Source organism: Pimephales promelas, chromosome 5, assembly GCF_988280905.1.
Source record: "Pimephales promelas chromosome 5, fPimPro1.hap1.1, whole genome shotgun sequence".
NCBI lineage: Eukaryota > Metazoa > Chordata > Actinopteri > Cypriniformes > Leuciscidae > Pimephales > Pimephales promelas.
In genome coordinates, this window is record NC_142773.1 from 20,517,416 (window position 1) to 20,536,982 (window position 19,567).

General features: G+C 38.2%; 1 protein-coding gene across 2 annotated transcripts; it reads right to left on the reverse strand.

The window, feature by feature from the left end:
- Positions 1–699: 699 nt before the first annotated feature.
- epc1b (enhancer of polycomb 1b) lies at positions 700–19,547 on the reverse strand. 2 transcript variants are annotated; one of them, XM_089131105.1, is made up of 15 exons: positions 19,228–19,547; positions 18,352–18,436; positions 10,031–10,190; positions 9,423–9,568; positions 7,336–7,542; positions 7,106–7,254; positions 6,625–6,769; positions 6,342–6,500; positions 6,170–6,259; positions 5,883–6,031; positions 4,519–4,883; positions 3,092–3,213; positions 2,821–2,953; positions 2,389–2,740; positions 700–2,107 (listed from the first exon to the last, which is right to left on the reverse strand). In XM_089131105.1, exons 2-15 carry the CDS (start codon positions 18,418–18,420, stop codon positions 2,035–2,037), a joined length of 2,319 nt encoding a protein of 772 aa, XP_088987231.1. In that variant the 5' UTR covers positions 18,421–18,436; positions 19,228–19,547; the 3' UTR covers positions 700–2,034. The 2 variants fall into 2 exon arrangements, with proteins under 2 accessions (XP_088987231.1, XP_039550739.2); XM_039694805.2 differs by lacking the exons at positions 18,352–18,436; positions 19,228–19,547 and adding an exon at positions 15,251–15,690.
- Positions 19,548–19,567: the final 20 nt, after the last annotated feature.

Genomic DNA, 19,567 nt, shown 5'->3' on the forward strand with positions numbered 1-19,567 from the left:
TAGCTAGCAGTCCATTAACTGGTCAAAACAAACAAAAAAAAAAATACTGATTTATTAGGAAAAGCGATTATTTGATATTAAAATTAATAACTAATTGTTCACCTATTGAATTTTAAAGTACAACGTAAAATATTACTAAGTTTTACACTGTTGATGTTACTTACTTTATTATAGAGAAAAAAAAAGGGCCAGAAAATTTGCCGTTACTCTTTTAGATGTAAATGAAGTGAATTCTTCATAGGATATTCAATATCTCATAACATTGTCTTTTACCGTCAGAACTTCTGTATGTTTCCGTCACTTGATCCTTCATCATTTCACTCTGATCTGAGCTCTTTTTGCTGGATTCTTTCTTCCCTCTGAAAGAGAGACTCTTAAAGATGTTGAAGTCACCCACCTTCTTTTTCTTCCTCTTCAGACGAGAGATAGGAGGCTTCTTGTCGTCAGGCCGATGAGGAAGATATTTCTCCGCCATGCAGCTGCTGGGTTTTGAGCCTGGTGGTGTGCGGTCACGGTGATGGAGGTCGTGACAACATTATGAAAATGTCTCTTTAGATGTCAATTAAACTAAGATGTTAAGGTATCACTTAAAATGGATTCAACCAAAAAATTAAATTTTCCTTTTACACAATGGTGTCTTAAACCTGTGTGACTCTCCTTTGATTAAGGCTAGTGTTAATTAAAGGGACTTGACAATCATACTTTGCAAGAGACGCCTGTATTTTCCCTGTATAGTATTTCTACATAAAACAGCATGTTCGATGAAGAAAGAGCTGTAATTGTTCATAGAAAATCTGAAATAAATAAAAATGACAGACAGAATTGTGCTGGTCAAACACTTAATGCCCTGGGTTTATTAAACATTTTTTGTCATATAAGTTGTTTTTTTTTTTTATTCATTCTTCCAGGTGGGACTAAAAAACACCTCAAAGATTGATGATGCCATTGGAACGGGCACTCAGATTGTGGTACATACAAACAACAACTACGAGTAGCCTTGTGAGGTACCGTCCTCTTCACAGAAGAGAGCTCATGCTGGCCCCACAGGAAGGGTGCCACCATGAAGTCTTACAGGAAACAAAACGTCCCTTTTTGTTCGTTTTCCTTTTTTCATATAAAGTGGAATGATGATGATAAAGAAACATACTGAGATGTCACTGTAGTCCTCTCCCTTATGAACTACTGTTTCACACAAACAACAGACAGGGGATGTACAATCAGTCATCAAAAACAGAGGTAATAAAAATAAACCCATCTTTTAAGTTTCACAAACCCCAAATGAAAAAGGGTCTCTCAGATTCCAGGAAAAATAAAAAGACTCAAAAAGAAATCATACAAAAGCAGCATTGATTAAAAAAAAAAAAAATTAACAAAAAAATAGTGCTTGAATGGAGTGGGAACAGCCACAAGAGAAGGAGAGAGACAGACAGATGAACCCCTGCTGCTTTTCCAACAAGAGATGTTCACATACAACTGCTTTACCTACACACACACACACACACCCGCACACACACACACACACAGAGAAACCCAGGAGGTTACAGTGTAGTAAAAAAAATTAAGAATTTAAAGGGGGGGAAAAACAAAACTGTAAACACCTCACAATAAATAGATAAAACAGCAGGTTTTGCACCATGCATGTGACACATACATTCAGATACAGTCTCACAAACACTTGAACATTCACAATCTCCGACACACGCACAAACTGCACACACACTACGAAAATCGCAGTTTTTTTCTGATTTTTTTTCCCAAGTGCAAAACATCACAAATGAACGATTTCTGTATTCAAGTAATGTTATATACAAGGGGGGTGTATTACAAATATGTATGTACATAGAATATTTTCAATATTTCATAATTTACAGATGTTGATATTTTAACAGTAACAAAATTTGAAAAAAAAAAAAAAGATGAGCATTGCAATTAAGTCCCAACGGCTGCCACGGAAACAGCGTCGCTACGATGCATAGCACCTAAAGGAGACGCCTCGATTGAGAGGTGGTGTGTGAACGGCAGAGGGGGTCGGGGCTACGTGACCTCCATGGCAACTGTGTTGTCTGTTAGACTGTTTAACGGCGGCTTCTCTTGATCGTGATTTTCCCTGCAAGACAAAATTCGATTAAATCAACTGATCATGCGACTTTAAATTAAACATTACTTAAGTGTACTTTTTTGACTGGTATTGGTACCGAATACTGAAGCACTAATCAATACTATTTTTTTCTTCTAAATTTCTAAAAAAAAAAAAAAAAAAAAAAACACCCTTTGCAATTTGATTGCAATAAGCAAAATCACTATTTTAGTTTTATTTCAATTAATTGCACAGCCCTACTTTTAATTTCCTTTTAAGGAATATTCCTTTCATGCCACACATATTCTCACCTGGGCCCCATGTCGAGTGTAGTTGACCCTGCCGTGACCTTTGGGATGGGTCTGTTGGCGTTGACAGCGAGTTTTAGGGCAGAGGCGGGAACGGTGACCTGACGCTGCAGCTGCCGCACACTCAAGGTTCCTGCCGGTGACGGCACGCTCATTCTCACGGCCCCGCCCACCAGCGCTTGGCCAGGGGCGGGGCTGGCTGTGCCGACGTGATGATTGGCCGAGGAGGTTCCGTTGTTAGTGGTGGTGGTGGTGGTGGCAGCAGCGGGAGAGGGGGATGAGGTGAAGGTAGGGCTGGCAGACGGAAGGATGGACGACACTGCAGAGCTTGTGTGATGTAAACCCTTATAGACGCCTGTGGAGTCAAAGCTCACGAGTCAAAAATAAACCATTATATTATATATAAAGTGAAAGTGTACAGTTTAAAAGACCAACCTGAGGCTGAGACGACTCCATTGACACCAACTCCGTCCTCTTTACTCTTCAGCGCCATCAGCTGGTCAGAAGTCATCAATGCAGAGGCAGCAAACTGAGCACTGGCCGCATCTATCGTCTTTGACACCAAACTCTGAGAAAAAAAAAAAAAAAAAAAACATTAATGGATAAACCAGAGCAAAAGACATTTTCCATTCCAAATTCTTGCTCATGATATGAGGCACCAGAGAATGTAAGGGACACTGGACATTGACTGTCACAGAAGGCTGACCTGTGGGTTGTTGGTGACGGCTGTGCCGCCGACCCGCTGCTGTAGTTGAACCTGTTCAAGCTGCTGTTTCTGCATCAGTGCGAGATGCTCCAGGTGCTGCTGGTACTGCTCAGGGGTGAAAGCTGCAGGAGCACACAGAGAACAGATCAGTGACGTCACATCCAGGACAAGAAATGCAAAAACAGTCAAGCGAGAACATTGACGTCGGGAATTGACATGATCAAACATTAAATTACACTAATGAAAGTTATTCTAACATTTCATAGGTAAACTGATAAAAGCAAAAAGGTTTATAGGTCAGAAGTGGTTTACAACCCACAACAAAGCCCTGTTTTAAGATGGTTTCTGATGAAATAGAACGATTAAGATTGAAATTTGGACACCTGGTGCTGTCCTGAGAATTTTCGGTTTCTGTGGTTGAAACAGAAAACAGGGCTTTAAGTACAAAAAAATTGCAATTTATTTAACCAATATTGCCATTGTGATTTAATATGCAATTAGGGCTGAACGATTTTGGAAAATAATCTAATTGCGATTTTTTTTAACCAATATTGCGATTGCGATTTAAAAAAAAAAAGTTATTTACCTTCTGTATTAGTCGACAAAGACAAGCAATAAATCATTGTACAGTAGGGATGGGAATCTTTAGATAGCTCATGATCCGATCTACTTTTTTTCTTATTAATTAATCTTAATAACTCTTAAAATATGTATTTAATTACATGTGTAAAAACACATACTTTAAAAAATAAATATAAAAAAACATTTAATTAAACCAATTACATGTTAAGAATTTTAAATACGCTATATGAACTAATATAACTTCAAAATATAAAAGCTAGTAAATAAAAAGGGGGGGGGGAGAAAAAGCATTACAAGCAATAAACAAAGAGCGCATTCAGTATTTAAAAGTGGGCTGTCTAAATGTTTTGCATTCAAAAGCAGGAGTGATTCCCCCCTCAGTTTAGATACGATAAGCTGCATTCACACTAATGCCTTTTAAAATTGTAAAATGTGGTTTGTCCAGTTGGTTTAAGATATAACTGACCGTGTTTACATTAATTTCGGGTCATAAAAGCATTTTGAGATGCAAGTACATTTACCAATGAGTCGCTCACGGCCGCATGCACGAGTGCAATTAATCATTCAGACCTAATAACTATTGTTTATTGTTAGGTCACTCTATCTAATGTTATCTAACAAATAAAATCTTAATGTAAAGTGTTTTTAATACTACAGTTTCTATCTTTGTAACAGTGATATACACTTTAATAATACATGTCAAATTTAATCTAAATTAAGCTTTGGTACCGAAATTGGTATAGAGAACCATGGATTTTCACTGGTATTGGTATCGAATACTGAAATTTTGGTACGAAGACAACACTAACAGCTATACACAAATGGTGTGGCAACAGTGGACTCACCCGGTGTGGGTGGGGGGGCAGGTGGTCTAGTGTAGGAGGCGGGGCCTCTCTGCGTCTGAAGCTTGCTGATTGGGCGGATGAGGAAGCCACGGCGAGGTCTCCGTGCAGACCAGTGCTCGGGATTGTCGGGATCGTCTGGCGGTGCCGTCCGAGGCTTGAAATGCCTCCAGCGACAGGCTTTGATGTTGAGCAGGACTTGTGTGAGGTCAGGTGAGGTGGAGGAGGGGGCAGAGGTATCTGTGCTGGTGTGTGAGGTATCCATGCTGGGCTGCTGGGTGGGAGACAACGATGGGAATGCGGGGGAATCCGGGTTCAGCCCATGATACACAGTATCCAATTCAGAATGGGCTCGGTCTAATAAAACCCTACAAACAGATGAGAGAAAGAGATTTAGCTTCTAGAGTGAATGTGGGTTCAATATTTCTTCCAGCATATATGATCAAAATCATTAAATTAGGACAGTCAATAATTAAATATTTGAACGAATTAACTGCATGATCTGCCAATTATTAATTTTTATTCACAAATAAAAGCACAATATTTATTGAAAAAAATAAATCGGATGTTATATTTACATATACACATTTGTACTACCTTCATTTACATTAATTTGCACATATATATGCTAAATTCAACACTTACTCAAATGTGAAAATTGTCATATTACTGCAGCTAATTGCAAGTATTAATTGGTGAGATCCAATGAAGATAATACAAATGAACTGTATCATACAATTTAATCATTCAATTTATACTAATTAAGTTGCAATTTATAAATAATGATAATATTTGAATTAAACTATTTTCGTAGCAAATTTATAAAATACAATTAACTGAATTTATGAATATTTTATATATATATATATATATATATATATATATATATATATATATATATATATAAACTCTACAAATTAACTGAAATATACATACCGGTATAAAAGTTCTCAAATTATGAGAATACGAATGAACTGAAGGCAAGGCAAGTTCATTTACATAACACATTTCATACACTTTGGCAATTCAAAGTGCTTTACAGAAAGGATTTAAAATAATCACAAAATAAAGGCAAAGAAAATTACAACCGTTGTAAAAGAAATTAAAATATACAATAAATTAAAAGAATAAAAAGATGATGCATAGATAAACTTCTCATCTGGCAAAACACCGGTGTATCATTTTCCACAACTCCCAGTATTATTCTGTGATTTCTTCATGGTGATTACACCGTCTATGGTGTTCTTTTTTGAGTGCCTAAGAAATCTATTGGACGTCTCCGATGAAGTGCAACTGTTCATAATTCATAAAACATATTTGCTGGGATAATACTAAATAACTGTAGTACTGTAAGGAGCTCAACTCACCTGCCCCCTCTGCCCACTCGTCGCCGTGCCAACCCCAGGCATCTCCGCGGGACCGTGAGCATGGTGAGAGAATAGCGATACCGCACATCTGCTACCCCGCCCTCGGAAGGGTCTGACCAGGGCCAACTGGCCACAAGTCCCGGACGTACCTTTGAGGAAAAAAAAAAAAAAAAAAAAAAGATAATCATTTACTAAGACTATATGGATCAGACAGCAGCCTCTCACTGGATGAGAGAGTACCATTTTTCAATTCACGCATATTGAGATTACAACGTATTACAACGTACAGCTTGATATTGACAGCCTGTTCTCCTCCTGAACCCAAACACACCATCTGGATCGTTCTCCTCCTCGACTTCTGAAGAACCAGAGAGCATCTGAGGAAATGAAAAGGAGAATGTTAAACCAACAGAAAGCAGGAAAGGATTCCCATGAACCTCTGTGAATTAACACGACTACCTGTGAGAAGGGTTCATCGTCTGAGCTGGGAAAGTCATACTGATTGAGGTCTTTAGTGTTAAAGACTGCCGGGCCTGAGTGAACAGAGCCTGCAAACGGCAGTGGCTTTGCCTTCTTCTCATACTTCCGTTTCTGCCGCACAACCTCTGGCTTATCCATCTATAGCCGAACATTAGAAACAAATACACACCCCGTTTATTAAATAACTATCACTAAATAATACTGTTGTACTGGACAAAAATGTGAACACATTGCCCAGATAAACACAGCTCTGAGCGTGTACCTTGATTTTGTAGTCCCGGTCATGTTCTGTGTGTCTGTACTGGTTGCTGTTTGTGATTGGGATCAGAGGGATGACTGGTTTCTCCAAAGCCCTCTGAGCCAAAACTTCTGCCATCACCTCCCCTCCAAAATCAGCCATGTTGTTCCTAGACACACACACACACCATGAGCTCAAACAATTCCCACTCCAGGGATAACCAATCTATAATACCAATTCCCAAAACAAGGAATTTAAGAAGTGTCTGTGTCTACTGGAATTTAAATTTAGCATGAAAAAGCAATTTACGCACCAATAAAATATTTTAGAGCGGAATATAAGAGACATATATTCAAAACATGATCAAATATATTTACTACAGAAATTTTATTGATTTTTCTAGGTCTGGACAGCACTCAAACTTCCTGTTCTTGATATCTCCAGGTTGAACTTGATCACACGACTCCAGGACCACAAATGAAAGGTGTATGACGTTTGCGTGTACCTCTTCTCTACGATCTCCAGCGTGAGGTGCAGCAGCTCTCTTTTGCTCTTCTCTCGTCTCTTGATCATCTCCAGGATGGTGACGGCCCGGCTCAGGTCCCTACGCAGCTTCAGCATTTTCTCGTAAGATGCTTCGTCGTTCTTACGATTCTGTAAAGGAAGAAAACTTGTAAATCTTTTCTCTTGCGAATCCATAAGCAGAGTCACTTCCTTGTATGTTTCTTCTCTTACCTTTCGGGTCTGCATCTTCTCCGTTCTGCGCCTGAAGGCCACGTAGGGGTCACTGGTGCTGGAGCCGTCACGCTTCTCCTGTTTGACAATAGGGATGAAGGAACCGCTCTGACACGCTTTCCTCTTCCTGCTCCAGTACTCGTACACCTCCTTTATCAGCTCATCATCCTCCTTCAACAAGAGTTTGGCCTCCTGCAGAGACACCGGCTGAGAGAAAGAATGTTTCTAATTAAGCTTCTTCTCAAAATAACAGGCTTTTGAACATTAATACCATTAGTAGTGGTCAAAAGACTGTCATGGCTGAACATGGGATTTTTTTCTTCAGGTCTAGTTGGGCCTTTTAAGTGGGGTCACTCTCATGGAGGCGAACGATAAAAATTGACAGGCAATTACAATCAATTAACAAACTAATTCTTTTATTCAGCAAGGATTCATTAAATTGATCAAAGGTGACAAACATTTTGTTGCATTATAAAAGTCTTTCCTGCAAAAAAACAAACAACCTTTTTATTCATCAAAGAAACCTGAAAAAAATGTATATGGTTTCCACAAAAATGTTAAGCAGCACAACAGTTAATCAGCATATAGGAATGATCTGAAGGATCACATGACGCTGAACCGAGTCATGGCTCATCAATATGTTACCCCTTTTCCACCAAAAAAAGAACTGGTTCGGAACTGGTGCTGGTTCAAAGTTGGTTCAACTTGCGTACCCATTCAGAACCTGTTTGTTTTTCCACTGACTAGAGCGCCCAGGGAACGACGTCATTACGTCACTGTGTACGTCGCCATACGTCTTAGAAACGCTTGCAAATACAACATTACTTTGGGATTATCTCTAACTCGTGTACCATGAAAGCTTTAAAAACAATTGAAATATGCAAGTCTTAAGCTTTTCATTTGATATGTAATCTTTTCTGATAAGTTATGTACCCCTGTCTTGTGTCTTTTTTTTTCCTTTCCATTTATTTGTTCTATATTGTGACTGTTTTCTTCTTTGCTTATAATGTCTTCAAGCACAACAATTACAAAGGCGGACTCCATCGTGTTTCTGCAAATGTTTCTATTGGTTTTGCGATCCTTTATTATGGTCAGAAAAGATGTTTAGTACACATCTAAACCCGCCCCAAGCCCCCGACGTAAGCATGACGTGGTAAAAGAACGGTTCTAGTCCAGCAAAGAGTTGGTGCCGCTTTGAAACCAGTTCTCCTGGCCGAGAACCGGTTCTTTGGCTGTCGAAACACAAAGAACTGGTTCGCGCGTAGGCATCAGCTCCGAACTGGCTCTCAAAATGCTTTGGTGGAAAAGGTGCTAATAAGGATATCTTCAAACAATTATAGGTCGAAATTAATTCTCTATAGATTTAAACCGGTGGTATGCTGTCCATTCACAAGGTTGACAATCAGAATGAACTACTACTGCTGATCAACTGGCCTGACTCATACATCAGCCAATGAATAATTATTAGTTCTACTGGGCTTACAGTTTGACCCATAAATCAGCTGCAGAACAAGCATGCCCTTACAGAAACACTAGTGCAGTCAAGGGAACAGTTCATGCATTCAAACATAAATAGCTTTAATATGCTTAACAAGAAACAAACACACACTTTAATTTTCCTCAAGCAAGCAAAACTTGTTAAAGCTACACTCTCATCTGCAAATGTTATCAATTCAAAACAGTCTTGTGGTCTAAACTGCAAAGCACAGCAACGCCAAGGTCATGGGTTTAATTCCAAGGCAATGCATAAACTGATAAAACGTATACCTTCATTGCAATGCAAGTCACTTTGGATAAAAGGATCTGTCAAATGAATAAACATGCAAATGTAAAAATTTTAATTGTATCTAAAGCGGTCCGCTATTTTTATTATAATATTGTGATTTATCAGAATCCATAAAGACATTGACATGACCATGACCAATAGTCAAGTAAAATCCATCTGATGGGTCTCTAAAATTAAACTCTTCTTGAGCACAGATCACAAAACGTAAACGGGCTCAAGATCAAAACCACAATTAAAATCCTTAAAAAATTAAAAGATATCTACAGTTCTGACTATTCCCAGTTCTGTCCGCCTCTGGTACCTGCTGTCCGCTGCCTTTCTCCAGCCTGTCGATCATCTCTTCAAACTGCAGGGCCCCTACATCCATCTTCTTCTTCAGCTTATTTACAAACGCCTCATCCTCAGAGTCCAGGTCGTAATCTGGCTGTTCTGTGTCCAGACTGAACGCTGTGTGTAACAAGTGGGAAAGAACAACCTGAGTCAAAACAGTTTTAATGTGAACCAAAACCACAATAATTTAACTTTGACTGCAGGTAAACAGACCATGTAGTCATTAAAGGTTGACCATGCAAATTAGTCGACGTGTGGTTTTACTATGTAATATTTATTTATGAGACTCCCATCTCTAACGGCTCACTGTAATTCACCTCCACACAACAGTCTGTGGGCCCTACTGGTTAATATACTATCCTCCTCCCCACCTTGACTGCTTTAATATAAAAAATTGCGGAGGCAGGTGACCGTGCTTTCACACTGGGCTCGTTTGCTGCGGTCCGAGCCGGAGCGCATTTGTTCCTGGCGCCCCCCGCAGCGCTTGGTCTGGTTTCACACTCAACTTAATTCTACCGAACCGTGGTGCGTTCCCCTTGTTCTGAGATATTCGTTCTGGGTAAAGGCTGAATGACTCACGCTGTATGTGAATGAGCTGTTTGGGCATCCTGAAGTCCCCCGGATAGAGGGACTCATAGTAGGCGATGTTGCTCTCAGCCTCTGGGACGGGAATCACCATGTTGTCTCTCTTCTCCCCGTACACCTGCTGAGCAGAGATCGCCCGCTGGAGATGGTGCTCCTACATAAACACACAGACACGCAAGACAAAATTTAATTAATTTATTAAATCAAGTGCAGTTTAACATGGGGTTTTAAATGTTTACTTTAAATTTTGTTCAGAGAGACAGGTTTAAGAACAGAAAACAATATAAGTGAATAATTAAGGTGAAGATTAGGCAAATTAGTCCGGTGAAGTAGGACTGCGCACGACTTTCCAATTCTCACTGGATTTCGTCCTTCATTTTAAAAAAATAATATATTTTTTTATGAGCCCAAATATTCAAATTAAATATTTTTGAAAAATGCTCACCCCTGATCTCAAAGCATTGCGACCTCAAAAGTTGAATGCAACAGTGCAAGTGCAAAACACAGAGGCCAGATGAGAAGAAGTCTACAACACTCAAACAGCACAATGTGTCACAAAACTAGGGACGCACAGAAATGTAAATTCTGGGCCGACACCGAAAATTCGGATTTTTATTATTAAACTAAATGATTCCAAATTATTTACTTATCAACATGCAAATAGCCATTGCACATACAGGAGTTATTTAAAAAAAATAATAATAACGATTTTATCTATTAATTTAAATGACAATAAACTTTTATAACTTGTTTTCATTACAGATTTAGGCATATTTAAACATAGCCTGAGAGACATCACTAAAAGGTCAAGTAAAAATAATGAATAGGTCTATTTACAGCACATATTTAGAAAAATGCTAGAGTTACCTCTAACTACAGGTCAGAAATGAGTATAGACACTAGCTTACTTGAGATAATTGTAAAGTTAAGTGACATCGTATAGCCTACAATTCGTTGTATTGATGTCTTTCCCAGATGAAACACTAATTGAGCATTTACATGAAACAGGATTCACTTTGTTTTAATAGGGCTGCAAAATATGGTTTGCAATGATGTTAAAATAACACTATGCTACAGTAAAACACAGCAGTTCACTTGAAGTTGTAGGGATGTTTTCTAGTCACAAAAAGAATGTAAACCGCATATGTAGGGCTTTTAAAAAAATACTTTATAGATAATTTAAGTTTATTTTACACACTAAGCATTATCATATCGCATATCAAATATCGCATTATTTAACGAATTACCGCATTTTTCTTCAATATCGTGAAGTCCTAGTGTTTGTTTAACTTTTTAGCACCACGGTAGCATCACGGCTATTGAAATGCCAAATAAGGTCAAATACATAAAATTGATTATTATTAGGGTTGTCAAACGATTAATAGCATCCAAAATAAAAGATTGTTTACATGATATGTGGGCGCACTGTGACTGTGTATAATTATTTTCTATATATGAAGAGTTCAGATGCAAAAGCCTCTAAGTGCCATTTGAAATTTTATTCTAGAATGACCATTTTTATCAAGCTTGTGTATTTAAGTTCAGTGATTTCACTTAAATGACAATTAATAGGTAATCTTCATTGCCATTTAAGTGAAATTACTGAACTTAAATATACAAGCTTGATAAAAATGATCATTTTACAAGAAAATTTCAAATAGCACTTAGAGGCTTTTGCATCTAAACTCTTCATATATATATATATATATATATATAAACAAACACACAAGCATGTATATTTAAGAAAAAATATTATTTATATATAAAATATTTATATATAATATAAATTATATATAAATCTATATACAGTATATACATGAAAATATTTCTTAAATATATATACACAAGTGTGTGTGAATATGTGGGGCCACTGTGTATAATTATTTTATATATATAAATAATGTAAGCAAACTTTTATTTTGAATGTGATTAATCGTTTGACAGATTAATCGTTTGATTATTATATAAAACGCTGTGCTAAAAAGCGCCAAAGACATTTGTTTGAATTTAAAAGTTGAAGCTCTGCTTCATACTAAAAGTAACAAAGCTTTTTGTGATTATTGGATGGTAGGCATGCTACAAATGTTTAGTTAAGTTCAACAGAAAACCCGCACAGAAGTGACAGAACATAAGATTTTAGATAGAAACCATATCATTACCGATTAAAACAGAGAAAGTAATATCACCAGCATCAACAAAGCTGACATGTTTAACTGTTGTAGCTTGTCCACGTTGTGTGCACACAACTCCTCCGACGGCACATTTTGACTGTTCAGCATCTGTTTTGGTCACTGATTTTTATGTAAAAATTATGACAATTTTTATGCATCCCTACTAAAAACATCAACTGAACTGAACTAATGGACTGCTGTGGTCTATCCTTAGTTCCCACCAATGCAAGGAAACCATTGACAAAGCAAAGCTGGATCTGTCTGTCAGATGCAAACCAAACCAAAACATTGACATGCCAATACAAAAGAACAGCACATGGCCCAATCTCAGCAGATGGCAAGACACTGACCTCACTGAACAGTTTCTCAAATATACATTAACTAACAAGATTGTGAACACTCACTCTCCAACAAACTAAACTTGTCAACAAAAAGGTTCTTTGTATACACACACATTTACAAATCATCTCAACATTACACATCAACATATGAAATCATTCTAATATGCTCCCTATCTGAACATTCAAAAGAACAGCATTTATTTTGAATATAATTATTTTGTAACATTATGAATGTCTTTACTGCAACTTCAATCAATTGAATGCATTTGTTGAAGAAAAGTAATCATTCCTATTATTAATATTTTTTAAAAGATCTTACCCCAAAGTTTTAAATGGTAATGTGTCCACACAGCAGAACTAGAGTTTTATACATAAGGTGGCAAAAGCGGATTCAGGGACAAAAACTTAATTCATAACCATAACCTGGCATCAAAAAACATGAATGAAACCTAGGATATCTGATTACTTTCCATTACAAACTTATACATACCTAATATATAATAATGTAATTTTAAGACACTGTGACTACACTGCATGTATTACTAGCACAGATGTAAACATAATGAATGCAAGGCTACTTGAACTGTTATTTCCCTTATCTGATTAGCAAAATATCTAACGCTAACTTTCAGTTATTTTAATAAAAGTTGAGGAAACCTGAAATTTAAACTTCAAACAGGGAAGCCAACTTTTGAGTTCAGCTTTGAGTGCGAATTATTCCTATAAAATTATTACTCATAAGCTTGCGATTCAATATTGATTAGTTCTTTGGACATATCCATGGATATGTATTAGGCTAGACTTAATTTACATTGAAAATCTCTCAACTAACAAACTATACAGGGAATTATTAGAAGTTAAAATTAACAACTTATCTGTATACAATTGCATACAATACTGCCTTTAATAAAATATAATGAATATGTAATAGTGCATAATCTCGGCAAAATGCTCCTCTCTAGAACATTTTTCTTGCTGCTAATTATAGTTTATGATCAGTTCACATGCACCCCTGCTTCGCTTGAACTCAGGCGGCAACAGCAATCTGTCACGACACAGGAATGCCAAAACAGTTTTATCGTTAATTTTGTAATAAAACTAACATAATTCGAAAGCTAAGACTTTGCTGTAGAAACGCTGTAGAAGTGCAGTTCATTGTTAGATCATGTTCACTATGGAAAGAAACTAATGTTAAGTAATGAAACCTTATTGTAAAATGTTAAGTTACATTTTAAAATGTATACAAATAGAAAAGTTTAAATTTTTTTAAGTATGGCAATACTATGAGATATTTCAATCAAATTATTGCAGCCTTGAGGATCAAGAGGAGAATTCTTTCAAAAAAAAAAAAATACATTTCTTAATTATTCCACATCATCTGCTTAAAATCTAGTGAGAAAAATCCACATAGACAAACAAACCACTAATGTTGGTCCCTGATAATATGAGCATATAAAACAGTCAGTGGGACAGCAGCACATACACTCTTCTGCAGTCTCACATAAACACCATAACACGAACAGTCTTGACACCTGTCCCATAGTGCTGAGGTTAACACCAACGTCTAGCATTTAAACACATTCACTTTTAGACATGTTTACTACATGCATATTATTTCCCCCAGCACATTTGCACGCATTAACAGACCAATGTGGAAAATGTTAATCATTCTCATTCAAGATTTTTAAATCGAAGATATGCGGAACAAGAACAACGTTGTTTAAAACATGTTGATTTATTTCTTTGATTTTATGCATAAAAAACAACAACTGAGAAACAAATACAGAGACAAATGCCATGGGGGAAATAACATTAGTTTAATGGATCTGATCTAAATATTTCCACATTAGTAATTGCTGAAAGAGAAGACCATTTCATTTGATGTGAATTTGATCAACTGATCTATAACTGATCTACAGAACAGATGAAATAGAGATGTTGGGCTTTAGGTGCCCGTGTTGAGAAAAGAAAACAAGGCCTCACGTGCGCCCCTGCCCCCAGTCAAATGGATCACTACATACACCTAAACAGACCGGTAGGGCCAGATATGCTTCCTGTCAATTCAGAAATGCATTCACAATGCACATAAATGAAAATGTTTCTAAGCATACCTTCATTAAAAAAACACGCGATTAAAAAGAAATGTTTTCTTTAACATGACAGGTTTTCTGACCAAAGCTTGTGGCTCTTAATAAAAAACATTAAAAATGTAACCAAATTGTGGCTCTTTTAAAAAAAAAAACATCTTTGCATGGCCACTTTGAACTGTTCTAATATGAAACATCACTTCACTGATTGTTTTTGCTGGTGTTAATTGGTCATTTCTGTTTAAGGGCGCAGAGATTGGCGTCCCCTTTGGTTTAGTGCGCGTTACTGCACCTCCACGGAACCTAAGATAAATCAACAAAATGGCGGCCTTCCCCGTGGTCACGTGACTCCTTTGTACTCCGTAAACCGTCTATCGGCAAAAATACTGCGTAGTAATCACCTCCAATGCTATATTTGCAGAGAAAAATGTTTAATATTTGGGTCCAATATACTAAACATCGACCGTATCGTACCGTAGCTAGAGATTTGACGCGTTTCTGCAGGAGAAATGGCGGCCATTTTGTGTACACTGGCGCAGAGAAGCTAGGGACGCGCCTCTGACAAGAAAAATGAAATTATTTCCAAAATACATGATTCGAAGCAATAAAACGTACCGATTCCTCCTCTTTCTCCATCCCCGTGGGCATCTGTGGTACTGCCCGGTTAATAGACGCATATTCGTGCAGATCGGGCAGGTCCTCGCAGCGGAAGACGGGTAGAGGCTTGGAAGCGTCCAGCGCCCGCGCCCGAAACGACAGTTTACTCATTTTTCTTTATATTTCGAGATGCAGCATAAATCTATCCGATCCCCTAATGTTCCCTACTGGTCCGATTAAAGTTCTCATGGATGATGCCGGTTCGGTGTCCAGCAGTGCACGGGTCGCTCGGTGGAGGTGGCGGGGCGAGCAGAGGCGCGAGGCCGGGTGTGGGTCGCACTCTCTCGGTGTGTGTTTCCAACGCGCTCCGGTCCCTGATTCCAGGCTCAGTGCGCCATGGCCAACATGGCGGACATTAAAAACACTCTTTAACGGTTCGCTCGTGTTGGGCGGCCCAACCCCCCGATCCCAGATCAGCCATTCCCACATGGGTTAACAACGCATGCGCCCGTGGAGCAAAGGGGGGAGGGAGTCAAAACCACTCCCATTACCTTTTGCAAAGCGCGCCTCTTCAAAAACATCTATTTTTGTCCGGTATGCATTAAGCTAAGCATGATATAATTTTAATTGATATTAGGGGGGAAAACGCCTAATAATTCTTGGCTGCTGGTTCTACCCAGTCCATCTTGTCAACGACTAAACACGGTAAAACAGGTTATCTATAACAGAAAGTATATCACATTTATACACTATAATTATTTTAGTGCATTTCGTTGCCTTGAAGTGTTGCATGCAATATTGTTGTGAATTTGAAAAATAAACTTTAGAAAAAAAATTACCCAGCAACAGAAGTTTTTCTGTTCTTTTTTAAATCAAATTGTTTAAATGATCATTATATATAAATTATTATATATACTGTATATAAACATTATAAATAGTTACTGTCCCATTTGATATAAATTCCCATTTGAATAAACATTCATTTCTTTTTAAAAAATACTGAAAATGGTAAATGTGTGCATGTAATTGTATATTTATCTATGTGGGGACTAGTTTGAGTTTTATACCATCAGAGTGTGGAGAGAGTAAAGTGGAGATTTTTTGGTTGGTCCTCACTTTGACACCACTTTTAAGGGCTGTTTGAGGGTTAAGGCCACATTTACACATATCTAGGTATTTTGAGAAACAAATACCCCCCCCCCCCCCCATTTCAATAATAACATTGTGCACACAACATCATTTTCAAAAAAGTTGTCATTTACATAAACCAACTATACCTATGGATGGCAGTGTATAGGTAGAAAGTTAAAGCCATGCAAGCCAATCAGAATCCCTAGAATCAACAACAACAAATAACACAAGCAACTTCAGGTTCCTTTAAAAAAACAACAAACACAGCCCAAGGTTTGTTTGTGTGGACAGACAGCGAAGTTGAGTTACTCCTTAATGTCGCATTAGACTACAAGGCAAGTTTGCACAAAAGTAAATACAAGTACCACCTTGGATACCACCAGCATCCATGATCAGTAGCCAAACAAACTGTAAACATAGGACGCTCACATGGTTAAGCATTTTCTGGCGCATAATTTGACGTTCGAGAACCTAAAACCCCATTTCTCCCAGTTGAAACGGCAACACATAACCGGAGTAATCAGAAATCTCGGATATCTACTTACACGCTGGCACAGAACCCGTGTGCAAGTTGAAAGTCACCTGTAGTCCTTTTGGTGTCAAGGTGTGTTTTGGTAAATAACAGTTAGCTTTCGTGGCAGATCGTTCTTTGATGTCAGCTTGGTGTCTCCCTGGCTTTAGGTTAGGGTAAGGCACTGGATTATATCAGTGAATGTTCTCACAAAGATAAGCATACATGTGCAAGTAAGTGTAAAGCCATATATTTTTGACCAAATCAAAAAAGATGAAAAAGCAAAAATGTGAATTTTTCAAATAATTCATTGCTGGTAAACATTTTTATAAATCTGATATAAAAGTTATTAATTCATACTTCTGCAGTGATATTACTTTTCTAGGTGGGTGAACATCTGGTTTGGGTTACTGACCTAATTCATGAGACCTATAGTTAAACCAAAAGTTAAACAGTAACAGCCTTTATATTTGAAATGTGCTTTCCTTTGGTTTTACAAACTGAGAAATCATAATCTGTGGTTTATACTGTCGATGTGGAGTTCAATTTGCGGGAACAAGGATACAAATCAGAAGGACATTACATGTAGTCACGGCAATGCTGACGTTAACATTAACAATTTGAGAACAAAGTATAATTTGCATATGATAAGTGATTTTATATTTAATCAGCGTGATTTACTGCAATGTCAGAACCAAAACAAAAGTGGATGTTTCTTACTTGATCACCTTTCATTTTCCGGTGAAAATTCTTATGTTGGTCAGTTCCAAAAATAATAATCTGTGATTCTGAACGCCAGTATCCACACCGATGCGGTGACTGACAGCTGCACACCCTCCTCAAACACTGTGTTCATTCACGCTGTGCCATGTCGAGTCGAAGAACAACTCACATAAAGTAGATAGCTCCACGAATAACTGCAGATTTCAAACAGAGATGGCAACAAACAGGAAAAACTACAGACTGCAGCTTTAATTAAAGTACTACTTTTAACAGCTGCATAAAATGTTTTGTTTATGTTAGACTAAATCACTTTATTTTCACATGGACATCAGGGAAGCAATGTAGCTTGAATCAAAGGTGTAATTCTTGTATAAATGCTCGTCAAATAAGATGACAAGGCATACATTTATCCCCAGCTTTATCTTAGTGATGTTACAGCACAATCTAAAATACTATTCCCACTGGAAACGACAGACAAGTGCCTCATGACGGTAATGAGACGCCCACAAGATCATGTTTCACTGCAAAAACATGCATCATTCCCCTTCTGTCTCCCAATGCAGTTACAACTTAATAAGACCAAAGCACATCAAGTAACAAGAAAACTATCCAGATTTATCAGCATGGAATTATAAAAATCCATACATTAAGAACATGTGATGTGATTTAACAACATGTGTTGAGGTGTTATCTGATTGAAATGTCAAAGATAAAGCACCTAAGAAAATATGATCTAGCTCAAATGTAGTTTTACCTGCACTCCCAGAAGACTGCCATCGCACACAGGGGACCCGTCTGACCCTCCAGAGGGGCAACAATCCATCCAGCACCGTCCATCCCTGTCACACACATTGACATATGAGCACTGACCATGACCAAGACCATAATCTTGACCTCAAGGGTGAAGGTGTTGCCATCTCTGGGACAGCAGCCAAATTATGACATAAGTGCAAATGCACACAGCTTTCTTGTACCAACAAAGGGGCAGTGCTGTTTGTTGTTTTTTCAAAATAAAACCAATCTGCAATAGCGCCACCATGCTAAAAGCCTGAACTATAACGCATTTTCTGTCGCTTCGCGCAAATCCATATGACCGTTCACAATTATGTCACTTCAAATCCGGATTTTACGTAAATGAACAACGGGCGCCGCTCGTGCGACGAAGCTCGCGGAGCGGAAGAGAATGTAAAAGCCGCTCGGCTAACCAAGAGGGGAAAAAACATCTGACAGGACAAAAAAAAAAACGAACCGTGGCGAGCTTTTAAAGAGGATGACACGTAGACTCGCGGTTAATGTTGGGGGACGATGCGGCCATCCGCAGTCAAACCTTCTGCAGATATTTAACCTGCGCGAAAAGTGCTCCGTCTTTGTTTCTATCTCGCGAGCGATCATAAAAATTCCGTCATTTTATCAAAGTGTGCAGTTATCAAGGCAGACATCATTTAGGAAGATATTTTGAAGTTATTTTTTCAGGCTGATGTGACATAGCTAATGATGTTAGGAATATGCTGACGCTCGCCTGCCAAGTTCACAGTTTGACTCCCTCATTCAGCAACCCTTTATGTTATTAAAAATACATTAATCGATCAATCCACTTTAAACGGGAAGCAGGCATAAAGTCAAGACTTACCAGCTCTAGTTCCAGAGATAAACACGGGTCTGTCCTGTATTTGCCACATTTCACTGTTTCAGACGGCATAACTGTGTAACGCATCAAGGTGGTGTTTGGCAAACAAACGGCACAGTCGTCAGACATACTGTCTCTCTCTCTCTCTCTCTCTCGCCTTTGCCTTCCGCTCGACACGGCGATTAGACAGTCTCCTCGGTTAAACGAAGACAACGCAACCCCGTTAAGCGATCCGACAGGGAAATGAAGGAGTTATTTGCGTCAGATTAAGGCTGTAAGCAGACCCCGGGGAGAGTCCGAGACTGCCACAGGGTTAACAACTTTGCAATGGCAGCGAGACGCC

Coding starts and splice junctions, on each gene's coding strand:
- epc1b (XM_039694805.2), bottom strand. CDS start 15,403: ATGAGTAAACTGTCGTTTCGGGCGCGGGCGCTGGACGCTTCCAAGCCT. Junction 6,260..6,341: donor ACGATGAACCCTTCTCACAG/GTAGTCGTGTTA, acceptor TCATTTCCTCAG/ATGCTCTCTGGTTCTTCAGA. Junction 2,108..2,388: donor ACACTCGACATGGGGCCCAG/GTGAGAATATGT, acceptor TTTGTCTTGCAG/GGAAAATCACGATCAAGAGA.